Source organism: Pteropus vampyrus, unplaced genomic scaffold (genome assembly GCF_000151845.1).
Source record: "Pteropus vampyrus isolate Shadow unplaced genomic scaffold, Pvam_2.0 Scaffold48, whole genome shotgun sequence".
In the NCBI taxonomy this organism is placed as follows: domain Eukaryota; kingdom Metazoa; phylum Chordata; class Mammalia; order Chiroptera; family Pteropodidae; genus Pteropus; species Pteropus vampyrus.
Window position 1 is genome coordinate 6,181,213 of NW_011888829.1, and position 25,924 is coordinate 6,207,136.

The 25,924-nt window shown below is 37.0% G+C and overlaps 1 protein-coding gene across 2 annotated transcripts in view; it reads right to left on the bottom strand.

Annotated features, from left to right (window-relative positions):
- Positions 1–25,924, bottom strand: part of EXOC4 (exocyst complex component 4) — a 675,009-nt gene that overhangs the window by 479,151 nt on the left and 169,934 nt on the right. For both annotated transcript variants that reach the window (XM_011359538.2, XM_023530309.1), the window contains exons 8-9: positions 8,360–8,505; positions 3,906–3,994 (exon numbers count right to left, since the gene is read on the bottom strand). In XM_011359538.2, the coding sequence (XP_011357840.1) occupies positions 3,906–3,994; positions 8,360–8,505 (235 nt within the window). The remainder of the gene's footprint in view (positions 1–3,905; positions 3,995–8,359; positions 8,506–25,924) is intronic.

Consider the following 25,924-nt stretch of genomic DNA (forward strand, 5'->3'; position numbering starts at 1 on the left):
TTAAAACTAATATCTTTCTAACCTACAACACCGCTGTCTAAGCAATACAGAGAGGCTCAAAACAACAGGAAGTCTATGATTAACGTAGACACATAACACAAGTTAGATTTCCACCTGTTATCACACACAATTTGAAACAGCATCCCCACCTATTCAGCTCAATTGCCAACAGCAGACTATATAACGAACCATCTGTACCGTAACAGTTAGAGCCAATTGAGATGGGTTGATGATACCAAAGAAATCTTTTTTTTTTTCATTCTATTTTCCCCTTGGGTGTTTGCTGGGTTGAGTAACATTTTTAATTGCATGATAAAGTGAAAACGTTGGCAGGAATTTAACTTTTGTAAAATTGGAGCTTCTTAATGTTACTTTGATGGTCTTTTCTGGTGGATTTCTTTACTGCTTTCCCTGCAACAGAAGGAAAAGTTGACCCGATGAACCCAACCACTGGAAAGCAGATGTGTGGCGTTAATAGACAAAGATCTTCTGCCAGTCTCTTATGATTTGACTGAACTATTCAATTATGCTTTTTCAAGGATATGCTGAAATGCAGATCCCTCTATGGTCTTTGGACCAGATTAACAGAATAAATGGAAAAAAAAAAAAGATCATTTTTTAAATGGAAAATAGGTACGATTTGACCCCTTTTTCTTACTGAAATATGAAAAGCATTCATATGAAAGAAATTTTTGTTCCTGAATGAAATACCATCAAACTTTTACAAAAACTGGTCAGCTGATCTATTCTCTCACCAACCATGTGATGCATCAACTCAATTATTTTTTAATGATTATTATGAGCATGAGATGTTTGCTAACTACATTCACCCTTGTAACCAGAGATAATTTTCCTATTTTGTTGAACACTGGTAAGTACAATAGACTACTGCTTGCAAGTTCCATATTTCAATTAACTTTTTCACAGATGGGAAAGTTCCTAGTTAGATTATAGTGATTCTTCAATTAACCATTCTCACAGAACTAAATTCCTCTGTAACTCAGTTGGGTTTTAAAATATTTTTCAATTACACACAGCAGTGCTGTCCTAGGCCAGATTTCAGGGCAACATTTCTATTTAATAAAGCTATACATAGCTGCAGGGAACAACAACAACAACAAATACCTGCACAAAAATATATAGTCTCTACTCCTTAAGCTTAGAAACTAATGAAACCTGTGAAATTGATAATGGCTGTCAGTAGCCCCGTCTCCTCCGGGCCCTTTCCTCTCAATGGTATGCTCTCTTTCTTCAGCCGCCCTCGTTCACTGTCACTGAGTCGGTATTTACTGAACATTTACTAAACCAGGCGCTGTGCTAAGCACAGGACATAAAATAGTATTTCCTTCATGGAGCTTAGAGTTTTGTGGCAGACTCAAAACGAGTGAGCCTTAATCCACAATACAGTATAGAAAGTGCTCAGAAACAGAACACTAAAAGATGTGAGAGAGAGAGAGAGACAGACAGACAGTGTGTGTAGTAGGTTGGGGAGAGGAGGGACAAGCAGGGAAGGCTCATCAAAATGAGTAGGAAATAAATATAAGTTGGAAAGCTGAATAGGATTTAGCCAGACAAAGAGACAAACAGAATGTATATGAAAACTCTGAACAGTCAGTACCTGTAGTAATATTTGAGGATAAGAAGGCAAAACAAATCTACTATATATCACACACTTTTCTAAACGGTGTTCATAGCTTAACTCACCTAACTTTCACAACAACCTCATGGGACAAGTATTGTTACTTTTATCACCATTTAGAGATAAGAAAACAGAGGCACAGAGGCTAGTAAATAGGGAGCTAGATTTTAAATGTAGGCAACCTGGTCCCAGAATCCTCTGCTCTTTGCTATACTGTCTCTCCAAAAATCCCAGACAACCAAAGGTGGGCGGCCACTGAAAATCATTCCACGTGGCTGGAGCACAGAATGCTTTCCACTCTTACTATCCAACAAGAAAGAATCTAGTATCAGTCATTTATCCTCGTTGACTAATCATGCTTGAATCTGAGTGACAAGCTGCATTGCTTATGTGGTCTTTCACTAGTTATGTGACCAGCTTTTCACCTTAAGTGTCAACTGCAGGGCTCCGCTGTGGTACAGAATGTCGACAGTAGGGAAGGCTGTGTGTGTCAGGGGCTGGGAGGCGGGTGCAGGAACTCTCTACTTTCCGCTCAATTTTGGTGTGAACCTAAAACTAGTTTTAAAAATTAAGCTTATTAATAAAAAATGAAATGATCATGATTCCAGCTTTAAAGAAAAAAAAAAGGAAAAAAAAAAGCCTCCTTTGTCCCCATTAAAGGAATTTCAAATACTAGAAGGCAGATAAAGAGAAAAATGAAGGTAAATTTAAACTGCTCCTTAAGCCAACACTGAAATTAAAATTAGACACTTTGAGTATGAAAGCTATGTCTAGCCTTGGTATGGCCTGAGTGGCAGTTCAAGTACAATCAGCCCTACAGGAACGTGTGTTCCATTACTATCATTTCCTTACAAGTTTCGTGGTCCACCCCATACTCCAGGGAGACAACTGCCTGCTGCAGCCTGGGTCACCCTCCTCCTCCACTCCTTGCAGAGTGCGTCACTCCTTCATTTGCTCCAGTTCTCTCTGTACTCCTGTACTTCAGGACTCCAAGATGCACACTGCCTGTTTTCCAGAACGTACAGCAACACTTTAATATTAAATAGAATGGTGGCTAACCTCCTCTTCCTTATATCCTCCATCATATTTCTAGGCTTTTAGTCATGGTCACTATATGTATGAGTTGTGGAATTATTGCTGTGATATAACTATGAGAGAGCACAGCAGGATCTTTAGAAAAAATTATAGATATTTAGATTAATGAAGGTAAACACAGGAATGACTAAGCAATGTAGTCTAAGTCCAAAAAAGCTAGCTGGTTACTTCATAATATTTTGACATAGAACTATGACGAGTCTTAAAAACTAAATATTTAATTGTATAAGCTAGTCACCTTAAAATGTTCCAAGTGCCTCCAATGCATCGAAACATTGAAAACGTTCCCTTCCATCCCTGAGAGAGCCTATAGTTCTAGAATAATCTAATAATCACTCCCTTTGCTCAACTCCTGTAGCAATTTTATGCATACCGTCTATTTAGTTGATAGCATTCACTTTCTGATATTGTTATTGGCATTCACGCCTTACTTTTCATAACTAGATCTTAAGTCTTTATCTTTTATTACTTGTACTTGACTTCTACCCCTTCCAATGCCTAAGGTGTCTTGCACTTGGCAGACCCTAACGAATCTTTCTTGACTACATTTACCATGATTAGATCCTTTTTGTCACAGAAGAAAATGTTATTGGTCTGATTTTGATTTCAATAAATTTATAATTTATTAAGTATTTTTTTCTGCAGATTACAACTCTTTAGTAACCAACCACATATGGGTATCAAATATCCTGTGTATCAAAGTCATAGTTGATTAGAACGTACTGTTTAGAGGGATCTTTCCTCCCTTTAAATAATGACAGAGGCCTCATTTGCCTTTGTGCAAATCTCAGATACTCTTGACGTATTCCAGAAAGTATTGAAAACAATAACAAAAAGTAACAGTGGCAGCCACTGAAGACTAGCGTCTCCCAGACTGGGACTGGACTCACATCTGCCACCACCTTAAAGCAAAAGAGAGACTGACCGCATCTCTTTCTGCTTTGAGTTCCCACCTGAGTGGTAACAGGTCTAATAATCTTGTGGCCACAGAAATAATTTTAGCCGTTTGGCAGCAGATGCTGGGAAATGAGAGAAGAAACAGATTATCAAGTCTTTAAATTTTCGCTATTTTAAAAGAATCCTGTGAATGCAGACCTCAAATTCACATTCTGCAAACATTTCGGATCTTCTTCCAGAAAACTAATTTTTCCAGGGAAGTTCAGTCACTTACCCTGCAGTTCTCCACTCCGACTGTAGAGCTCCCTTCTCTGCTCTCGCAAATAGGCGCTCATACTGATGGCATGGGAGGACGATTCGAACCTGCAGTGAAACGCAACGGGAACAAATGGTTAGGCAGTAACCACACGGGCGGCGTGTCTAGCTGTGTATTCCAAAGTATTCTAAAGTTCCATGACCTAGACATTCTGGCTATGCCACAACAGGGCCAGGACGGGCTGCCACAGACCTTGATTTATGAATGAGATTCCTGACCGACGCTCTTCCACAAAAGTATTCGGATCTTTGGCCCATTTTCCATTTTGACTGGTACAAGTCTGATCTGTCACAACTTTCTTTTATCTCCAGATCCTTCGCCAGGATCCCTACGCACACATCAACAAAAGTAACTTATAGTCATTCTAATTTTCCTACTATCCAGCTCAACAGCCATTAGTGACTGTCAGCTGTCACCACAGAAATCCTGGCTCCTCAAAGCAGACACCTTGTCTTTCTAACTCCTCCAGATAGAGGACTAGTACAAAAGGCATGCTAGAAACACTGCTGACTAACTGCACCAAAGAGGCAAGGCATTTATGGTCTCTAATTAAAAGTCCTAAAAATAATAGTTTGTAAAGAGCTGCCAGGGTTTTGACTGGCCACCTGCCACAGAAAATGCTCTCAAATATACCAAGCTATAGAATGTTTATTCATATCTACCCAGAAATTGTTTCAGAGGTCAGAAACATGGGGGAAGTTTCACGATCTAGAAAGGGTCTCTAAAAACTAAACTAATAAAAGCAAAAACAAATCACAGTCTTAAGAGAAACTTGTAGGTTTAAAAAAAAGTTAAAAGTATAATTATATCAAACAGTAAATCCTGTGATGTGCTAAGATATTCCATTTCAAACCTGAGATCTTCAAAGTCAGAATAACAGGCCAACAGGAGAAATCCTTCTAAAATTTCTTCCACTAAGGGGTAAACAGCCACATAATGAAAGAACAACAGTGATGATGGAACAGGTTTCTGGCAACAAAAAAGGAACGCCATCGTTTTCTTAACTGTGCCTTCTTTATCCATTCTTTGACAAGGAAGATGAATAATAAGATGAATGTCAGTCTGAGGGATACACTGGGTTACTTGATCCCTTCTCTGCACCCTGCCAAGAACTAAGAGGACACTGCAGCCAAAAGGAAGGCAAAGTATGCGGTACTTAAAGTGCCACCTGCCAGTCAAGTACAGAAAAGAAGCCACTGACCTCCAAAAAGCATGCTGACAGCTATTGATCATAAATGACAAGGGAAAAAAATAAACTCTTGAGCAAAGAATAGAGAGGCACGCATTATACACTAAGAGAGAACTTAAACACACTTAATTAACCTTGACTAGGGGCAATTAAAGAGAGTCATAAAGTCCTTCATAGATGTGATAAAAACAGATTACAGCTCGCCAAAATCTTAATCCTTTATGACCTGATGTATTTTTGCTACTCAGGAATCCTTTTTATGTTTGGAACAAGTCACGATTGATATAACTTTACAGTAAATGAGGCGCTAGAGATGATTCAGTCTCACCTCCTTATTTTATGAGCAAAGGCACTGAGGCTCACCGGTTCATTAATGGTATAAACAAGACTTAAAAAGGCAGATCTATAATAATAGCCTAATTCTTTGTGGGTGATGAGTTTTTATTACTATGCAATAATAATAAAAGTATAACAATTAAGTTCATTTATTCATTTTCAACAATTTATGTTTTCCAATACCACAATTTCAGGATTGCCTAAATGTTTGAAAAGGTATATGTGGTCTGAGATTGAAAGTTAGGGGTGATGGCAGAGAACATGAAACCTAAAAACCTATATATCTAGATTTAGATTGTTGGGGTTAGATTGTTGGGGCAAGGTGGTGGGGGGAGGCCTAACAGGCAGCATCTGAGGCAGTCTTAGTGCCTCCATCAACCACCCCTCCTTCCACCATCTTTCTCGCCTGCTGGCACAGCTCCTATTCTCTCTGGGTGTTCTGCTTCCTTGCTCCCTCCTCACTCAGCAATTTTTTTTCCTATGCTCAGGAAAAGTGGCTCGCCCTATAGCTCATGATCTGTCACCAGAGATGAACCCTGACTGGATTAAGACAATCTCATTCATGGTCTGCTTCCCCTCGTCAATGGCTGGCTTAGGAATGGGCATAAAATTCAATTCTAGTTTTCTTGAGGAAAACTTGCAGAAGGGCTTTGTCACTGGCAGGAAAAATTAATGGATAAGTAATAATTATTAATAAAAAAAAAAAGGATCCAAAATGGTATAGCCACTTTGGAAGACAGCTGGGTGGTGTCTTACAAAGTTAAACATAGTCTTCCCATATGATCCAGTAATCATGCTCCTAGGTATTTATCCAAATGAGTTGAAAGGTACATCTACACAAAAACCTGCATAAGAATGTTGATAACAGCTTTATGGAAGCAACCAAGATGTGTTTCAATAGTTGCACAGAAAAACAAACTGGTAGAGCCACACAATGGAATATTATGCAGTGATATTAGGAGATGATCTATCAAGCCACAAAAGACAGGAAGGAACCTCTAGTGCATATTGCTATGTGAAAGAAGTCAATCTGTATGACTTCATATTGTATGATTCCGACCGTAAGACATTCTGGAAAAGGCAAACTAAAGAAACAGTCAAAAGATAGGGGTTCGGGGAGCAGGGAAAAGGAGGAGGAATGAACAAGCAAAGAACGGGATGTTTAAGGCAGTGAAACTATTCTGTATGAGGCTGTAATGGTGGGTATATGACTTTATACATTTCTCAAAACTCATAGAACTGTACAACACAGAGTGTAAACAATGAACTTCAGCTAAGAATGATGTGTGAATATCAGTTCAGCACTTGTAACAAATGCACCACACTCATACGAGATGTTAATAATAGAGGAAACTGTGGGAGCAGGGAATGTAAGGGCACTCTTTGTATTAACTGTTTGGTTTTCCTAAAACTGCTATAAAAAATAAAGCATACTAATTAAAATAAAAGATTTTCAGGAAGACTCACACCCTATTTTCCTTGGCATCACCACTTTATTGGCGTGGAAATGAAGCAGCGCAATGAAAAGGGCTTGATCCCTGTTGATACTCTCCCTACTGGTGAATTAAGGAACCATCTACATTCACCTTACTGTGTGAGATGATAACTATCCTGTGGTTCATTTGGGGTTCTATGTTACTTGCAGACTAAAGCATTTTTACTGACACTGCATCTAACCTCTGAATAAAACTGTGTGTGTTGGGGGCGGTGGGGGGGCGGGGGTGAGGAACATCCTGTTCAATAAACAGAATCAATTTTATTCCACTGTGGGCATAGCAAATCTCTTCTCTAGACCACAAGATAAATGAACTGTTGAAACTTCCTTAATGATTAAGAATTCTATGAATCCATGATTAAAAGAAAAAAAAAAATCTCCAAAGTGAATCAATAAAAGCCTCAAACTATTCAAAAAACTGTGATGATACTTCTGCAGTCACTTTACATGCTTAGATTTACAGATACTTTTTAAATATCCATTAACTTCTAAAAGAACACATAGATCTGTCAAGATTTCAATCCTGATTCTAACACTTGCTAGCTATGTAAACTTATATAATTTACTGAACCTCTCTTTTGCCTCAAATTTTTTTTTTTACATGCAAAAGAGGATCAAAAATAGAACTCATACCTATTGGGTCTTAATGAGTAAATGAGATAATCCATGAAAACGGCTTAATGCCTCAGCTAGTACTTAGTAAGGGCTCAGTAAGCATTAATCAGAACTCCAGCTGCTAAAATTTGATGTAATCTGAATTACGTATAATTGAGATTATTTTGAGGAATTTATCTACAATAGTGCCTGCCTGGTACATAGTTAGCACTCAGCTGTAGCTATTATTGTTGTTGTTATTATTAAAGTTAATAATAACATTAACTGTTAGCTGTGACCAAGTGATACACACTTAGGATACATGGCCTAGTGGGGTTAGTAATTAGAAAAAAAATTTTCCAGATTGTTCCTTTATTAAATCAAATAAAACCCAATACTACGTAGCCTGAGAGATTTACATAACTTTATTAACAAAGGTTGTTTCTTGACACTTGGGGTTTTTCAAATACTGAAATACTACATTTCCTTTCGTTTCATATAAATTCCCCAGATACAACTGGAGAGTTTCATTTCCCTTCATTACATATAAAATTCTCTAGAAACAAATTCCCACAATTTTTTTAAAAAGTTCTAGATAGTCCAGTAACCATATTCCAAAATAGCCACTTCCCCTGGTAGAAAACAAAAGTACAAAAACCTGAATATATATTCACTTCCTATAAATTATTTCAAATCAACTTTAACTGGGTGAAGTAATGGCCATCAATAAAGCAGAAAGTCATCCTACATGGATCTAACACTTTTGACACCTGCCTTCTTACCAACAGGGATACTTACTTGAAAAGAGAATTTTTTGGCCTTTGAGGTTTCTTCTTGGCAAAAAAGGCTGCAAACTCTCGTCCAGTGCTGGCATAACTCAGTTGAGCTGACGGTTCAGAGGCCGTTCGAGTATTTTTCATATCCAAGTACTCAGTCAACAGCATCTGTACAATCAGATAAGCAGTTTAATACACACATTTACGATGTGCTATTAGGAAAAGCAATTTTAAACTACAAAAACCTAATTCTAAAACCTTATCCTTCCTTGACATGCAGAAGTATATTAACCTGGCTATTCATATTCCTAGTGGTAGATCTGAGGAAAGATTCATTATAGCCAGAAAGTCATCTATTTTCTGCCTAGGAATGGGGTGTGGTGTGCATTTGAATATGGAAGAGAACATTTTTATTAGGGGTCTACTACGTGTCAGGCACTATGCTGAGTTAATATTCTCCTTGAGCCATAATTTAATCCTCATTATTTCAAATTACACCAGCATCAGCCGCAATGCCAAAATATTTACTGACGGCTTACTAGGTTGCAGGAAAGGAGCAAATCCATTTAGATGTATTATCTCTATCGTATAAACTCTCGGATTATAGAAAAGGAAATGAGGCCCAGGAGAAGGTTCAGGGGTTGTGGAGTGCACTCCAGGCACTGGCCCCGGGCCCATGCCCTCACACTTCCTCTAACAGCATAGTGGCAAGTGCTCTAACCAACTGCTCAGAGGATTCCTGGGCCACAGCCCTGCAAATAATTTCTAGGGCCACTACTGACCTTAAGAGCTTAGAAACAACAAAACAGCTTTTTTTTTTTTTTTTTTAAGATAACTATTGCCAGCAGGTCCTGCTTATAAAATCAATCCACATTAGAGCTTCGGGAGGTGTAGGCCTGGGCTAGAATCAACTGTTATCTGTGTATTTTCAAATCCAGTGTTCTACAAAGTTCCCAATATTATGAAAGAAAATAGCAGGTCTGTAATAGAAATCATCATGGTTCCTAAGAGTATCTAACCTGCAACTAAAGTATATTAATTCATTTCCATAATCACTCACATTAAAAATTCTTAAGATACCCAAGTGGTATGGTACATATATGCAAGCAATTCTACCCAAGACTGAAATAAAAGCTTTTCCAAGACTCAAGGTCCATGCAATTATTCATTCATGTCTGTATATATTCATTCATTCATTCAATGCAAGTTTGAAGACCATATTAAGCATTTTCATCAAAAAAACATTTATAAAGCACCCTGTAAACATAATGCTGGCCCCATGTAAGTTTTAAAGCAATTATGTCCTAATACGAGCACGTACACACTACTGAGCACTTAATATCAGATATTTTAAAAACATAATGTTCCTCAATCCTGAAATCTATGAAGTAGGAGTTACTATCTGCATTTTAGAGATTAAGAAACTGAGAATTAGTGGTATATAGAAAGTAGCCAACATGCATTGGTGGGGACAGGAGTTAATAGGAAATCTTTGTATGTTCCCCTCAATTTTGCTGTGAATCTTAAACTGCTCTTAAAAAATAAAATAAAATAAAGTCTTACTTAAAAAAAACAAAAGAAGCATAACAGGCCAGGATTTCAACCCAGGTTTAGTTGAGTCCAGAACCTGTGTTCTTCCCCCATGACACTCTATTCTTACTAAGAGCATAAAAACTGCCAATGAGAATGGCAGTAAATAGACTTTAATATATCTGCCCAAACTGCTCAATCATCAGGGAGAGACTGAATTCGGTCTCTACTTTAGCAACTCAACTGAGGAACTCAATTTGTATATTTTTCACTGATGCTAATAAAGTTGGTAGGCTTCTGTAATCAAAAGCAGGTTAGTAAACAAGAACAGAAATATCAAATTGATACAACATAGAAAGATGTCTATAAATGCACTGCTTTCACTGGTTTTAACACCAAAATGACAGAGATAGTTCTACCAAAGCATGAAGATACACTAAACCAAGTAATTCTTCTGAGGTACTTACCTGTCTTCCTCATAATTCAATGACTGGCCTTGTACAATAAAATATTGTCTGGCAAAGGCTTAACTAACCAGCATCCTTAAATCCCTGGTATTTAAGATCATTGTTCTTTTTCTCCACATCAACAAAGCCTCCTCAATTACTACCTTTCGGCATTGTTATTCTATTTCTATCCACTGGCTTCTCCCTTTCTATCTTCAAACGTGTGCTATTTCTACCTCTCAACAAAAATCTTGCTTTGGTCCTCACGATCTATCTATAATCTTATTTCCCTTTTGTCTTTAGGTTCCAAACTTCAAAACGCAGCCTTCATACATATTATTTCCTTTACCATGATGTAGTTTATTCTGGATTTCTCTCTCAAGCTCCAGTCTCACATCTGTGACTGCTTGACATTCACATATTTCAATGATGAAAATCAACCCTAAATTCTGAAACCTAAATCCTCTTCCCATAACATCAGTAATTCCTTGTCTTTTTGTTGTTGCTGTTGTTGTTAGTAGTTTCTTATTCTCACTGCTCTTTAGGTTTAAAACTTCAGAACCATCTTTCGATACATTCCCTACCCCTTGTATCCATAAAATAATTGGTCTCCAAGTCCACTAATTATTCTTTCTCAACAATCCATCAGTTTGCCCCTTCCTGTCTATTCTGACAGCCACCGTCTTAGTTCGACTCACAGAGCTGTTATTTAATTTCCTGACTCTCATCTCTAGTCCTTCCCATGCGCCGTCGACAGCGTGATCTTCCTAAAGCACTGCTGCTGCCATCACCGTAAGGCCACTCATCTCGTAATGTACAACCATCTCATCTCAGTATGTGTTTCCGACTGTGTCACACTCTCCTCGCAATGAACCCAACACTCCAGTCAAAATCTCCCACTTAGCTCTTCCCTGAACATGCCTGGGCCTTCTCATTTCTAGAATGCCCAACCTAGATTATCCTCTCTCCCAAAATAAAAGTCCTAACAAACCCTCCAAAAAACAGTTCCACTGTTTTCTCTTCAATGACTCCTTCCCAGGCTGCTCTAGGCCAGCCGTCCCCTTTTCAGAACTCCTAAAATACCCGTTTTACACATCATTCAATAAGTACTCGTCAAAACCCCCCTGATATGATTAGTTATTATCTGATGAAAAGAAACCTGACCACCCCCAATTTAAATGCTATAATCCTTAAAACATTATATTTCTTTACTCCTACCACAGAGCCATGCAACATATCAGAGAATCAAAAAAAAAAAAAAAAGTGACTCACTGAAATTTAAATAGTATGTGGTAAGAAGGCTTGATATATATTATATGCAAATGAGAGACAGTTTTAAAAATAGAATGAGCCCTATAAATGACTCCTCAGTACAAACATCTTTAATAGAAGTAAAATCAAAAAGGGATAAGTGTGATTTTAATCATAAGCTTTAGGTTGTTTATTTCTGTGATGTATTTGCTTCTTTTTCCTAATACTATTTCACCGCCACATGGAAAATACTGCTTGAAAACAGGTAAAGTTTTATTTCAACACTCAAATTGGCAAAAGTGATTTTAAATATTTCAAAAAAAAAAAAGCTCCTATTGATAAGATGCTTGAAATCTGAATGAATTAGGCTAAATCTTCTATTACAAAGTCTTGAAACAAATATCAGACATCTGGTATTAAAATACAACCACATAATTTCTTGGTGATTTTATATCATTGTGGATAATGTACTGCATCTTCCAAATTGTCCATGAATATCCTAAGCACTCGCCTGTGAGTGCCTGGGAAAAATCACTGAAGATTGGAATTCTGGGGCAAAGAGCATTACACATAATATCAAATATATCCTGCCCATAGAAAATCTGCAGAAGATAACCCTGTGTTCTTGCTGGCTCTAAATTCCTTCACATCTCAGACATTCATTTCTTTTCTAAATACCAGAAATTGCTATTTCTTATTGATCAAGAGTTCAAAAACTAAAAGTCAAAGTTTATGGGTGAGTTTAAGTTTAACTTAAAAGGCACTAATTTGTAAAACCAAAGACAAGAAATATAAAAACACAGTTGGAAAGCATCTGAAACTCTATATATCCCAGTGAGGTCATGATTCATATATTTTTTGAATACCTGGTATGCTGGATGGTTCTGTGGTTGAAGCAAAGAAATGTAATGCTTTAAAAAACATACAAATTAGGGTGGTCAGGCATTTCCTGATATAATACTTAATTAGCAGTTGCTAAGATGCTAGTCCAAAATTTCATGATGTACAAAAGCAGGGCCACAATTTTGAGATTTATAACTTGATATAACACTCATTTACCATTTAATCCTCTTTGACACATTACCTGTGTCTGCTTGTGTTTATACACAGAGATTTCTAAAAATAAATACGGAGATTTCCAGCTTAAAATTGACACGTCCCCTTTCTTCAGCTTCTCTGTTTATCCAGGTAGCGACTCAATGAAACACCAGATGCTTCTAGGTACTTAATGTGGTAGGTAGATCCTTTCTCAAAACTTCCCAGCTTAGAAAATCCTCTCCTCATCTAAGAACTGTTCCGTGGCCAAACTGACCCTGGTAGCCATTTTTACCCTGGAATCTCTCCTCTTGGTGAGAAGCTATTCCACCAGGTGGACTGCCAGCCCTCAATGAGCCAATAAGATTCACTTTCCTAGGAAGATGTTGGTGGGATACAGTCTCTGTCGGTCAATAAGTGAGGAGATGGAAATTCTTTGGGGCAACCACCTTTTACTGTGTGGATAGAAAATCAAAGAAATCCAATCTGCAGAGAGGCAGAATAAAGAATAAACTAGATGGCCAGAGAAAGAGAAATAGACCCACAGGAGAGGAAGTGAAAGGTTGCAAACCTGTTTGTCATGGCTTTATATGTCTCAAATCCAGTTGCTGATACGATATTCTACCCTGGGTTCCACGATATACATCCTCATAGCCTTTAGTACATTTTCCTTATTTTTCCTTATAACAGCTCAAATAGGTTTTGTTTCTTCACTAACATACCTATGGATAAATGAATAGGTACTAATATGCATTTAGGGACATTTATATCACAAATATGTCTTTGTAGAACCCTGGTATCTCATGACAACAGAAGTAGTGGAAACTGATTCTCCTGACTACTAACTTTAAATGTTCAATGATTTATATCAAAGCTATACTGTATTTGTCCTCGTTGATGAATCTGAAAATTAGATTGCTGCTTCTGTTAGGAGTAATAACAAAGTGAAAAATAAATAAATAAATAACACCAAGCTCCCATTACGAACTCAGACTGCATGTCTCTTGGGCAATATCTTGAATGTGCCAGCATCAAATACTGTAATTTTCAATAATTTGTCCTTTTCAAATACAGATGCCCAGGAGTTCCCGGTACAGCAAAGTAGCTTCCAGCGGACTAACCCACATATTGATAATAATTTTAAAAGCTGAAGAAACATATCAAAAATAAGAATTTGAAGGCCCTAGAGAGGAACCAAATTAGGCAGAAACTAGTGGCTGTAAACCCTGAAAAAAGAAAGGAAGCACACAGGTGAGTTCCTCTGGCTTTTTCCCAGAGAGCACTTCCCAGTTTCCATGCTGCAAGGAAAGGTAGAACCCAAGTAGAAACTACCGTCTTACTAGACAAAGTTGATAAGGTCTAGGTACGCGGATAGAAGGATGTCAGGGATTTGAGAAATCAAGAGAAGGCGGAAGAGCAAAATCAGTAAAATACACCCCTCAAACCATCACCTTGGTTCCAAAGATCATTACAACAGAGGTCAAAACAACGTACCAATATTTTTTAAATTAGGACCACCACTCAGAATTACTAAAAGTTATCAGATTTCCCCCATAAAGTTGCCAGTAAATGAAATATTAATGACAAAGAAAAAAAAGAAAAGTGTATTTTTTGAATACAGTAGTCTCATTTCCCTAATGTATAAAGGCTAAAATATTCTGCAGTAAAGGAAGCCAAAAGAAAAATAAACAATCATTTTGAAAATAGAATGGTTGCCTAATTATACTCATTGTCAATGGCAATTTTATAATTAACACCATTATTAGCATGGTCTTGTGAATAGTTCTTCAGTGTTGAAAGTGAAACAAACCAAAAAAATTCCAAGAGTACCCATGTACTTTTAGGTCCTACATCAAATACCTGACCAGCAAAGCCTTGAGCAAAGAGCTCATGCTTAGATTTCTTCCCTCCATCTCAACACGAGAGCTTTTAACAAGGAAAACTCAGTTTTAATAGCTTTTCAAGAGTTTTCTTTTTAATTAAACATATATTTAATGCATAAAATATGCAAGTCATTGTGCTAGATATAAACACAAGATTCGAAAAAAAATTCTCTAATATTAAAAAAATGAATTGTGCTATACGTAAATAAAAGTTTTTTAATTAATTAAAGCCAACCAATCCTTCCCTCATTTGTATTTATCTAGTAATAGAGACACACGTGAATGAGTGCAATGCAAGGGAGAAAGTGGCAAACATCAGGACGAAGAAATTGCTGTGAACATTTGTAGGACAAGATTGATCCTACTTACGACGATGAGAACAAAATTTCAAGATCATGACGCTATAGGACACATAATCTTAAAATAAAAAAAATTACAGAAGTAACAGCACAAAGAAAGAAACAGTGATGGGGAAATTCAGGGCATCATTAGTGAACAGCAAATAGCTCAGGTAACATAAAAATGAAGACTGAGAGGTACCCCTGGAAAGGTGGCAAATGAGCAAATGTATCAATCAGGACCTTTAACGCCAGGTTCAGGTACTGAAATCAAATACAAAATGACAAGGCAATAACGGGTTTTGAATAGGTAAATAAAATGTTGATAAGTATACTTTAATTATCTGCCAGCATATAAAATAACAGATTAGAAGGCGACGGGATTTGAGGCAAAATAAATGATTAAGAAAACTCTATAAAGGGAGGGAGATGAGAAGAGAAAACCTAAGATAGTTCAAGAGAAAAAAAAAAATTTTAAACTAAAGCAGTGTTAATGAGATTGTACATAAAGGGATACATCAGAGAGTCAGTGCAGAGAAAAAAATAAATAAAATTTAACTAGTTATTCTGTGAAAGAAAGGAGAAATAAAAATGGGTGAAAGACTGCACATCTGCAAGACTAAAAACTTGTGATTCCAGGAACACTAATCATGAATGCAGGAAGAACAGATTTGATAGAGACAATAAATTTTAAATTTGGAATATACTCCCTTATGAAGCATACGAGTATTCATATTCATTTGTACCCTCAAATCCATAATTGTAAAAGGGGAAATAATGTTAATGGGATTCCCATGAGTAATAGATTAACTTCTATTAGGACTGTTAAGTGTATGCCTATATGGTCTCTGAAGGATACTGTGAGAGTCATATACCTTTGAATATTTGTAATTTGATTTTATTCCATATTTTTTAAAACAGTTTTACAGAGGTATAATTTACACACCACAAAATGCACCCATATAGTGTACAATTCAACAATTTTTAAGTAAATGCATACAGCTGTGTAACCATCACCATAATCATTTTAGAACACTTCTAACATTTCAAAAATTTCCCTTAAGATGTTAGCTGCAGGTTGTTTCATGGAGTCTTTTATCAGATTGAGAAAGTTCTTTTCTAGGACTAGTTTCCTGAAGGTTTTTTTTGTTTTTAAACCATCAATGGGTGTCAAGTGCACTCCTGTGTACTGAGATGATTATGTGGATTTGGTCCTTTATTAATATGGTATAGTACTTTAATTGATCTTATGACAAATCTCACTTGATGGTACAGAATACAGTTTATATGTTGATGGATTCGATTTGCTAATATTTTGTTCAAGATTTTTGCATCTATGTTCGTGAGGGATATTGCTCAACAGTTTCCTATTGTCTTTCACTTTTTCACCAGGGTAGTACTGGACTCACAGGATGTGCTGGGAAGTGTTTCCTCTTTTCTATTTTCTGAAAGAATTTGCAAAGCATTGGTATTATGTCTTTAAAATGTTTGACAGAACATTTTTGTGGCTTATGTATGTGTAGGAGAAACTTTAATTATCTGTTTTAAGACAATTCATATTTGTTTCTTCTTGAATCGGTTTTGGTATTTGTGTCTTTCTAGAAATTTTTCCATTTCATCTAACTTGTCTAATTGGTTAGCATAAAGTTGTCCATAATAATTCCTTTAATCTTTTTAATTTCTGTAGGGTATATAGTGATGTCTTCTTCTTTCATTCTTGATTTTGTTTTTTTGTTTGTTTTGAGATTTCACTTTTTTAATTAATCAGTTTTTGATCTTTTCAAAAAACATTGGTTTCATTACATTTTTGTTTCTCTGATTTTTTTTTAATTTCATTTATTTTCACTTTAATTTGTAATTGGTTTCATTACAAATTTGTTCCTCTGATTTTTTTTTTAATTTCATTTATTTTCACTTTAATCTATCATTTCCTACCTTCTGCTTGCTTTGGGTCTGATTATTTTTCTTCTTCTAACTTTTCAGGTGCAAACTAAGATTGCTGATATTCCATTTTTCTTCTTACACCAATAGCGTATTTAGAAGTTTGTTGTTTTATTCCAAACATTTGAGAAGTCCAAAATTTCTCCCTGTTGCTTATTTAAATCTGTTGTGCCTAAAGAAAATACTTTGTGTGATTTCTATCCTTTTAAATGTATTGAGGCTTACTTGATGGTCTAGTAGATGGTCTATCATAGAGAATATGCTGCTAATGTGAAATGATCTGTATTTTGATGGTGTTTGGTAGAGTATATGCCACTTTCAGCCACGGTGCTAGATAGTGCTGTTCAAGTCTTATATGTTTTCTCTCCAGTTATATTAATTCTTGAAAAAAAGTATTGGAATCTCAAACCATAATTGTTGAATTTTCCACTGTGTTCGATTCTGTCAATCTTTCCTCCATGTATGTTGAGTCCCATAGCATTCTGATGGTTTGTAATTTCTAACCCATTCAGAGTACATAGAAGACAAGAGCCATGCTGGGAGAAGACACAAAAGCGGTCCAGTGTCCAATGGCACATTCCCGACTGCAGTTTCAATGTATTCCCTGACCACTTCACTCAGAGTTCGTTCTACCTATTTATGATACTTTCTCCTTTTTTCTCATCGAAATGACCACAAAGCTCCATGATTATCTGACACCATCACAAAAACTTCAGCTACTGGCATTATGATTTTACTGTGTCCCGAGACACTTAATGTTTCATCACAATGCAAATGACTCCTTTTTTCATCAGTCTTTCTCAGTCTCAATTCCAATGACCTCTACTCTCTTACTCCTTGACATCCTTTCTCCTTTAGAAATACTCCGCCTCCAAGATCTTCAATTCTGAATTCTCCCCTCTAACCACAATGTTTTATCTCCTCCCAACAAATATATACCTCTCCCTTCAACTTTTGTGCTGAAATTCTGGAAAGATTAGTCTACACATAGGAATCACTTGCAGAACTACTTTAAAATAGAGATTCATGTGCCCAACTGTAAAATGAGAGGGTAATACAGAAATATAAAAAGTCTGTGCTAGAAATCAGTTCAACCACTTATTAGCTATGACCTTGGCAAGTTACTTAATCTCACTAAGCCTATTTCCCTTGACTGTGAAATAAGAGTAACAACAGAAACTTACTTTGTAGAATTAATATGAGAATGAAAATAAATAGCATTTAAATGCTTAGCACATAAGTTTATATATATATATATTATCTCTGAGAATGAGACTCGGAAATCTGCTGGCATTTCTTTGCCTCGAAATCTTGGTTTCTTCATCTTCAAAATAGGAATAATATTATTACCTACCCAATAGAACTACCGTTGGGCTTAAATGAGTTAATGCTGTGAATCACTTAGAATAACGCCTGGTGCGTAACAAGCACCTGTGTTATTAAACATATAAAGTTATTTCCGTATTCTCATCTTTCCATTATCATTCTTCTCCATCTTTCCTCTTCCCTTTCTCTCTTCAACAAAGACCTCAATCACTTAAATTCAGGCTTCTGTTAATATTCATTCTCCAAACTTTTAGAACGTTTTCTTTCACCTCAGTGAGTTTGACTGCCATATTTTCCTTCCTAACATGGTGAATACTCAATATCTTTACTCTTATTCTCTTCCACGTTCTCATCACATGATTCCCAAATCTCCTTGCATCATCATACTTCCTCCCAAGCTCCAGGTAGGCAGTGCCATTGCCTGCAAGAGTGTCTGGTTTTCAAAGGTCAAAATCTGAAGTTAGCTGTGACTCTTCTCAGTCTTATACTCCAAGGCAACTGTCAAATCCCATAGATTTTCTACTACACATCTCATGTCCATTTCCTCTTTCAAATATTTTTATTCCTACACTCATCCCTCTAAATCTGTTCCGCATTATCTTTCACATAGCTTCTTACGACAATCTCTCAATTTGTCATTCTGCCCTCACACTTCTCATGACAATCTATCCCAGAACCTGTTACCAGATTAAGCTCACTAATGCACAGTTAAACGTCATCGATCTTCTGCTCAAACCCTTCAATGGCTTCCTCCTAGCCTGCAAAACAAGCCTCTGTCTCCTTACTGATATTCAGTACCTTCCGCAGCTCCAATTGACTTTTGGATCCTTAGTTCCTATTTGTTGTTTTTAAAATAATTACCTTTTGGTTAAACTAGATTATTTCCTATTACCTAAATAAGTCCCAAGGATTTTTGTCTTATCTGAGTTTATCCTTTTCTTCCCAGCTTGTAATTACCTCTTCCATCTGTCAAAAGTGGGGGAATGAGATCGAGAAATGAATTTAAGTATAACTCGACTGATTTTAAAGAACTACATGTGCTCCACTTGAATGTTACAAATCAGAGTCCACGTGCCCAGAGAGAACGCCAAGCCCATGCACGAGGAGGCGGGGGCAGGCGTTACGTCCGCAAAGTTTGATCTTCTCACAGGGGTATTATCGTTATCTTCTGCTGAAAGTTCTCTTTGCAAGGTCTTTTAGGTCACTGAATCTTTGTCTTATGATAACAACTAGCTGCCTCCATCTTCACAACAGACTTCAATGTGTAACAAGTGTTGCTGGGGAGGACAGACCTTTCTTATCCTCCTTACTGTCTGAAGGTCTATCTCCCACCAGTAGGCTGACACCTAAATTCAAACTATCAGACAACCAATAGATCTCTCTCCAAAAAGATGCTGGTTTTTTTTTTTTCCTGTTTTTCACATCCTCACCATACTCAATGCACATCAACACCAGATATTAATAATTCATATCTCATATAATATGAGCAAGGGGGGGCATATTTGTGAAAATTGTAAAAAAAAAAATGCTGATTGATCTAGCTCATATTTTACCATTATATGTGCAAATATATGTATATACATACATATATCTGTTCATATTTATTTGTGTATACACACACACACAACATGAACAAACACGAATGAGCATGTTGTGTGATCAAGTCATGGTCCCTACGATCCGTCTTAACTGTTAACTATGATGTCTCATTCTCATTAAAACCTACATGGCAGCTTGTATCTCTCAAGGATTTTATCTTGTAGGTATCTATCTGCCTTCTCTCCTGCCTCTCAGTTCAGGCCATGCCTTTTCTTCGTATCTTCTGTTAACATCTAACACAGTGTCTTAAACAAAGTAGGTGCTCCCTAGTAGGTTACCTAAATTGAAAGTACGATGCTCCAAAGGGCAGCCACTTATTGATGTTTCACAGTCACACATGAGCTTCTCGGAGTAGAACTGCAACACTCATGGTGAAAATCAAAGCTTTTTGAGGTACATTAATTTACTCACATCACAGGGATACCATTTATTAAATGTCTGCTCCAATGAGATAAGTGCCACCCTAATGACCTGAAAGAGTTAATGCATCTTGGAAAAGACCCAAATTGCTCTCTGGAGATAGTTTATTCAATTAAGTGGCTACAACTCAGAATTTTCAATTAGCAGTTCAGTTACTAAAGACGCCTTCATGTTGGTTATCTGGAATCTGTGAGTACTGACACACCTATAAAAAATGTCTGCTTATGGATCATTCAAAATGGAATCTGCATCTGTTATTCCAATTAACATTTATTTTGTACCTACTGAGTGGCAGGTACTGTGTTAAGTACATTTAGGATGGGAAGGAAAGCTGGGAGATAAGAGGGTTTGGAGGCACTGAGGATAGAAAGCACAGGGATACAGAGACAAAGTGGCTTCTTTCTTTAGGGAATCCACGACGAAGCTCTCAATGGAATCCATCTAAGGCTCTTCAGAATCTGGTTTCAGTCTATCTAATCACATCTTATACTCTTTTGTATAAATCGTGTATATAGAAAATTCAGTAAGGTACTCATTGCTATGAATACATGCATATTATCCCTATCTAGAATGATCTTCCCACATGCCTAAATCCTAGCCTTCCTTAAAGAACCAGTCAGCTCCTACCACATACATGAAATCTTCTGTGACCAATTTATCTAAAGCCATCCTTTAAATTCCTGCAGGACCGACAGATGGTTATAAAGACTTGGTAATTAATCATATACCACTGTATATTTAACTTCTCCTGTATGTTTCTCTTAAACTTCCAACATGACTTGACAAAAAAGCACCTTGTCCAACATGTCTCCATATTACCACAAATTCACCTCACACTGAAATACCTTAACTAAAATCCCTTATAACTGAAGGAGTAACTTCTAGACTTCGTCAACTTTTAAATATGTAAAAGATTTTGTCTACAACATAAGCAAAATTATTCTATCCAAGGGTGATGTATGTATACATACGTATATTGTATACATATATGTATGTTCACAGCTTGGTTAAATAAAAAGTAATCCTATTTTATCAGTTTCGTTACCAAAAAAATCCAATTCTATTATAAGTCTGTGATGATTACTCACTATTTCTACTGAAATGGTATATATTAATTCAAAATGCGGGATTAAACTAACTTATACATTTAAGGTTCGCCTATTCTATAAAAGGTTAACCAATTAACTGCACTATTGGTGTATGTACATTTATAGAAAATATAGAAACTCTAGAGTCCAAAAATGGAAAACTACTTACTGATATTTCTGACATAAATTTAATTCCTTTAGATGGGTTTTCTTATTTAACTTAACTTTTCCCCGAATACTTCATTTTGATCTTTTATTTAAAAGCAATATATGCTCATAAAAATTTCAAACAGTACAGAAACATGCAAAGATTCGAGTATTCTTTGATAGTACTGTTATATGAAATATATTTTATTGATTTGTCTTTGTTGCTACTTCGTTTCATTATTTCCTCTTGTCACTCCTCTAAATGCCAGTAAACACAGAGCTATGCAGAATGCCTACGAAACACATCATACGCCTCCATCAGAGGGTCCGATTATACTATCAGCAAGTGGAAAAACCCTGCCAGACTGGCCACAGATGGTCCAATAGGATCCTCTGGCTATTTACCCCCCATTTTTCATACAGCACACCACAATTTGTTAATTTTTGACAATCTACCCCGACCCACTCCAACATATTTAACTCCTCCCTTCTGCCCTCACGACCCAAGGGCAATGTCTGAACAGCTGAAATGTCTAGGAGTTTAGAAAGAAGTTGCATACCTGAATCATTTCTTTCTCCGAAATCTGTATCTTTTAATTTTAACTCTCAAAACGACTACTACATCCAGCAGAGAGACGCGATAAAGTGCGATGCGGTAGGATGGTTAACCTGACTCCTCACCAAGTGAGAGTAAATGTTTGTAAACATAACTTCAGGACATGAGAGGGAGGGGAAACTGAGCCACACTCTCCCAGTTATGGAAATTGACACAGAGCCACCTATTATCCTTGACCCTAATCTACCCCTCAGTAACAAGCTCACGCCATGAAGCAAGTCACAGAAAAGAAAAAGACAGCATGCTAAATACCAACCGTGTTAACTCCGAAGCGATACAGTACAATTCGTGTACCTCTTGTTCTCTGCTAATTGCTTAAGAGAGCCTGCTCTGGAGAAGACAGCAACAGTAGCCGGGCCCCAGACTTCTTTAAATGCCAGCTCTTAATAACAAACTCCAAAAAGGTCTTAATTGCATTTACCAGGAGCTCATGAACTTTAAAAGTTGTTAATCAGATTTCCATGTAAATGGAATGACGATTAAAGGTTAAGTACAGGTTTCTAAAATTTCAGAAATTGAGAATATATTGCCCTTCATGTGGGGAGGTGGAGGTGGGGGGGACTCTATCAGCCTTGACAGGAACTAAACATCTTAATTAAAGATGCAGAAGTACCATGCTTATTTTTACATGAAGTTCTATTTTCAAATGTCAAAGTTAATCATGCACTTGACTAAAGATGTGCAGTAGTCACTCTGCCAGAGAAGAAATCCCTTAGTATTCTTTTCTGAGACAGCATCTGCAGGTCTCCGAAAGTTTCTCTGGTGTCCCCTCAGACCTGATACCTGCCTACGCTGCTCAGAAACCTGAGACTCACGGTGAAATGCCTTCTACAGAGAGATCTTAATTGCTCTCCATCTGAGGAGTAATCTAAAGCCACACGTCTTCAATCAAGTCTGCTTCATATTTATGTGGCTCAGGAGAAACACGAGGTGCTTCCGCCATAAATTTGCTGCACCTGTGTCCCTGGAGTGACATGTTGACAAATGAACATGACATCTCCTCAAACTCCAATAAGAATTTATGATTCTTTGAAAGAATATATTTGATCAATTATAGTGTCATCACAGCTGAAAAGCAAAACCATGTCTTTGGAGTGCACTTCACAGAATTTGCGAGTGCTTGTATTCTGCAATATGATAAATGACAGATCCCAAACCTCAGAGTCAGGTCCTCATTCTGGCTTTAATACTCAATCTCAGATTCTCCAGCTTAAGAGGAGCTAGGTACCACCACCCACCACTAAGCACAACGACGACCAAGAAGAACAGCTATGTAGTGCTCTAGACAAAATAACTGCAGAACTCAAAATCGGAAAATATTTGGAGTGTAATATCTAGCCAGTAAAAATAAATTATTCTTTAAGTTAAGAATGCACTTATGGAAGAAAAAAATAATTCCTTCTACAATCCTATTATTTGTCTATTTTTGTTTCTGACTATGCTTTTAATTCTTTTTTTATTTTTGTTCCTTCTAAATGCCTGAGAAAGGTTTGGTGTTTGCTCAATACAAAGTACCTACAGCACACTTTTTTAAAGCACGGGTTTTCAGTGTTCCTACCAGAGCCACAGCTACTACTAAATTATTTCTAGTAATTGTATGATCCGAATCCAATTTTACTATAGAACCAAAGCTTCTGTGTTAAAGAAATCCATAAGTGAAAAAGTAATACAACATAATGGGTTAGCCAACTTAAGGTGGGAAGCAGGGAAAGGAAGAAGTTTTAAATGGTTCTTTTTGGAAAATACTTCTGCCAAATTTATGAGGTCCTTTTATTTAGCAATATCTGTGACTGCCTCTCAAGAACTGGCACGACAACGAGACATATCAACTTGAAACTAGAATAGGAGCTCCCTCTTCCTGAAGATAAAATTTCAGAGTTTTACACTGGGTCAATCCACTGTGTGTCAATAAGGCTTTTAATAAGCAATCTGAATGAGAAAATGATGCCACTCAGCGTGACAAGCTCTAGGCTACAGGGAGATGGGCGTGCTCAGCTCGGCACTTGCTTCTTATTCCTGCCCCAGAGTGACCCACAGGACACAGTTAAGGCAGATGATCAGTTCTGAGATTAGTCTGTGAGACAGAATTTCTCAGTAGAAAAGTGTCTCATTCTCCTTTGTATTTCTCCAAAGAAGCTTACGCTGTGTTTTACTGTGTGTGTGTGTGTGTGTGTGTGTGTGTGTCTGTGTGCACACGCGCACAATCAATCCCATCTGAGTAAATGGCTTTTATGCAGATGAAATCCATAAGGCATTTAGTATCCTGTTCTCCTCAAGTAGGTTTACCCAATAAGATAATCAGGACAAAGCTTCAGTAAAGACAGAACACAAAATTCCCAGAAACTGGTCTTTGAAAACAACCTTCTGTCAACCATTATCCAACCACCACAATATCCACCACAGGCCACTAATCAGACTGACCTCTCCAGGGTGTCACAAAATCAAACAAGTGTGTCTGTCTCAAAATCATTCCAATATCTGTGCCTTTATCCATAGAGTCCTACTAACTTGAAAAATCATCTCATTGTCTTCTGCTACCAAATTCAATCACTTTTCAAGGCCCAGTACAAATTCTCACTGGTGTTTCCCTTCATTCAATAAGCATTTAAGAGCGCAAGGCACTGTGCTGGGCCCTGCACACACACAGATGCATAGGACAGTTTACGCCCTGAAGGAGCTAAGCATTGCTCAGTGGTATTCCATTCCTTTGTACCACAGCATTTAGTTTCTCTTTGGCTTACACAAATAACGCTGCAAACAAAACTAAATATTACAAACATTGCACCAAAAGTGTACATTCGAAAGCAGCACTGGAGCAGAGATTTCAGCCACTGACATGGCTCTCAGCTCTGTTCTCCATACAGTCTTTGGCCTGTTCTCAGTAATTTCCTTTATTAAACAGTATTTATAAGTGTCTTTTATGTGGGAGGCACTACCTAAGTACCTTAATTTGTCATTCAGCCACTATGTGGAGTGACCTAGTTCTTCAAATCACCTATCGTGTCCTTTATCCTGGGCAATATGATACCTGACTGCATACTGCTGGCAGCTGGAGCCCAACAGCAACCTCTGAGAACTCGGGAAGGCACAGCTACCATCAGGTACAAGGTGATTCTCTGCACCGCTCATAGAAGCTTGTGGACCTCAATCTATGTCATCTCCCAAATTTTCTCACACGAGACATTGGTTAGATAGTAGAGAATCCAGTTTTTTATTATTATCCATTCTACCTGGGTAGCTGCATCTGAAGTTTCTCTCCCTTCTGAGGGTGTTCAATGATACAGTCGCATGAATATAAATTATGATGATGTACTCTAGAAAGGCGACAGAACTTATAATTCCTGCGAGTGATGTACTTATGCAGTGAAGATATAATAATTAGTACCTATTTTGTTGGCTTTGGTACAGCTATTCTTTCTTCTGGACCCATGAAGCCATTATCTAAACATTTTCTAGCCACACCAACCCCTCTAGAATCTGGTGACTCATATAAATTACAGTGATTCCAGAATTCACTTACAATAACTTGCAAGCAGAAATTAGAACTGTTAATGACAATGTATAGGCTGGGATACAGTTGCTTTCATTTTCTCTGCATTTTCTTTCAACTGAAAAACATGTATTTACCTTTAAACAACAACTTCCATGGAGAAAGGCAAAACACAGCTAGATTGAATACAAAATGTAGCATAGCAACCAAAGACATTCTGGTTTAGCCCAACGTGGAAGGAAACAGGCTGCTTGCATAATTAATTTTTTATAATTTATATTCTCAGAGCATAAGGCTATTATAATCAATAATCTTCAAATTAATAAATATCATAGGTAAATAATATGTTTATAATTTGGGACATGAAGAGGGAAGTAGCTGCACTGCTTATGTTTTATGGAATTGTTTCTCTTATTGCTTGAAACACTGCTAGGACTATAGGTAATCATTCAATTTTTAAATCAAAATAGTAGTAAA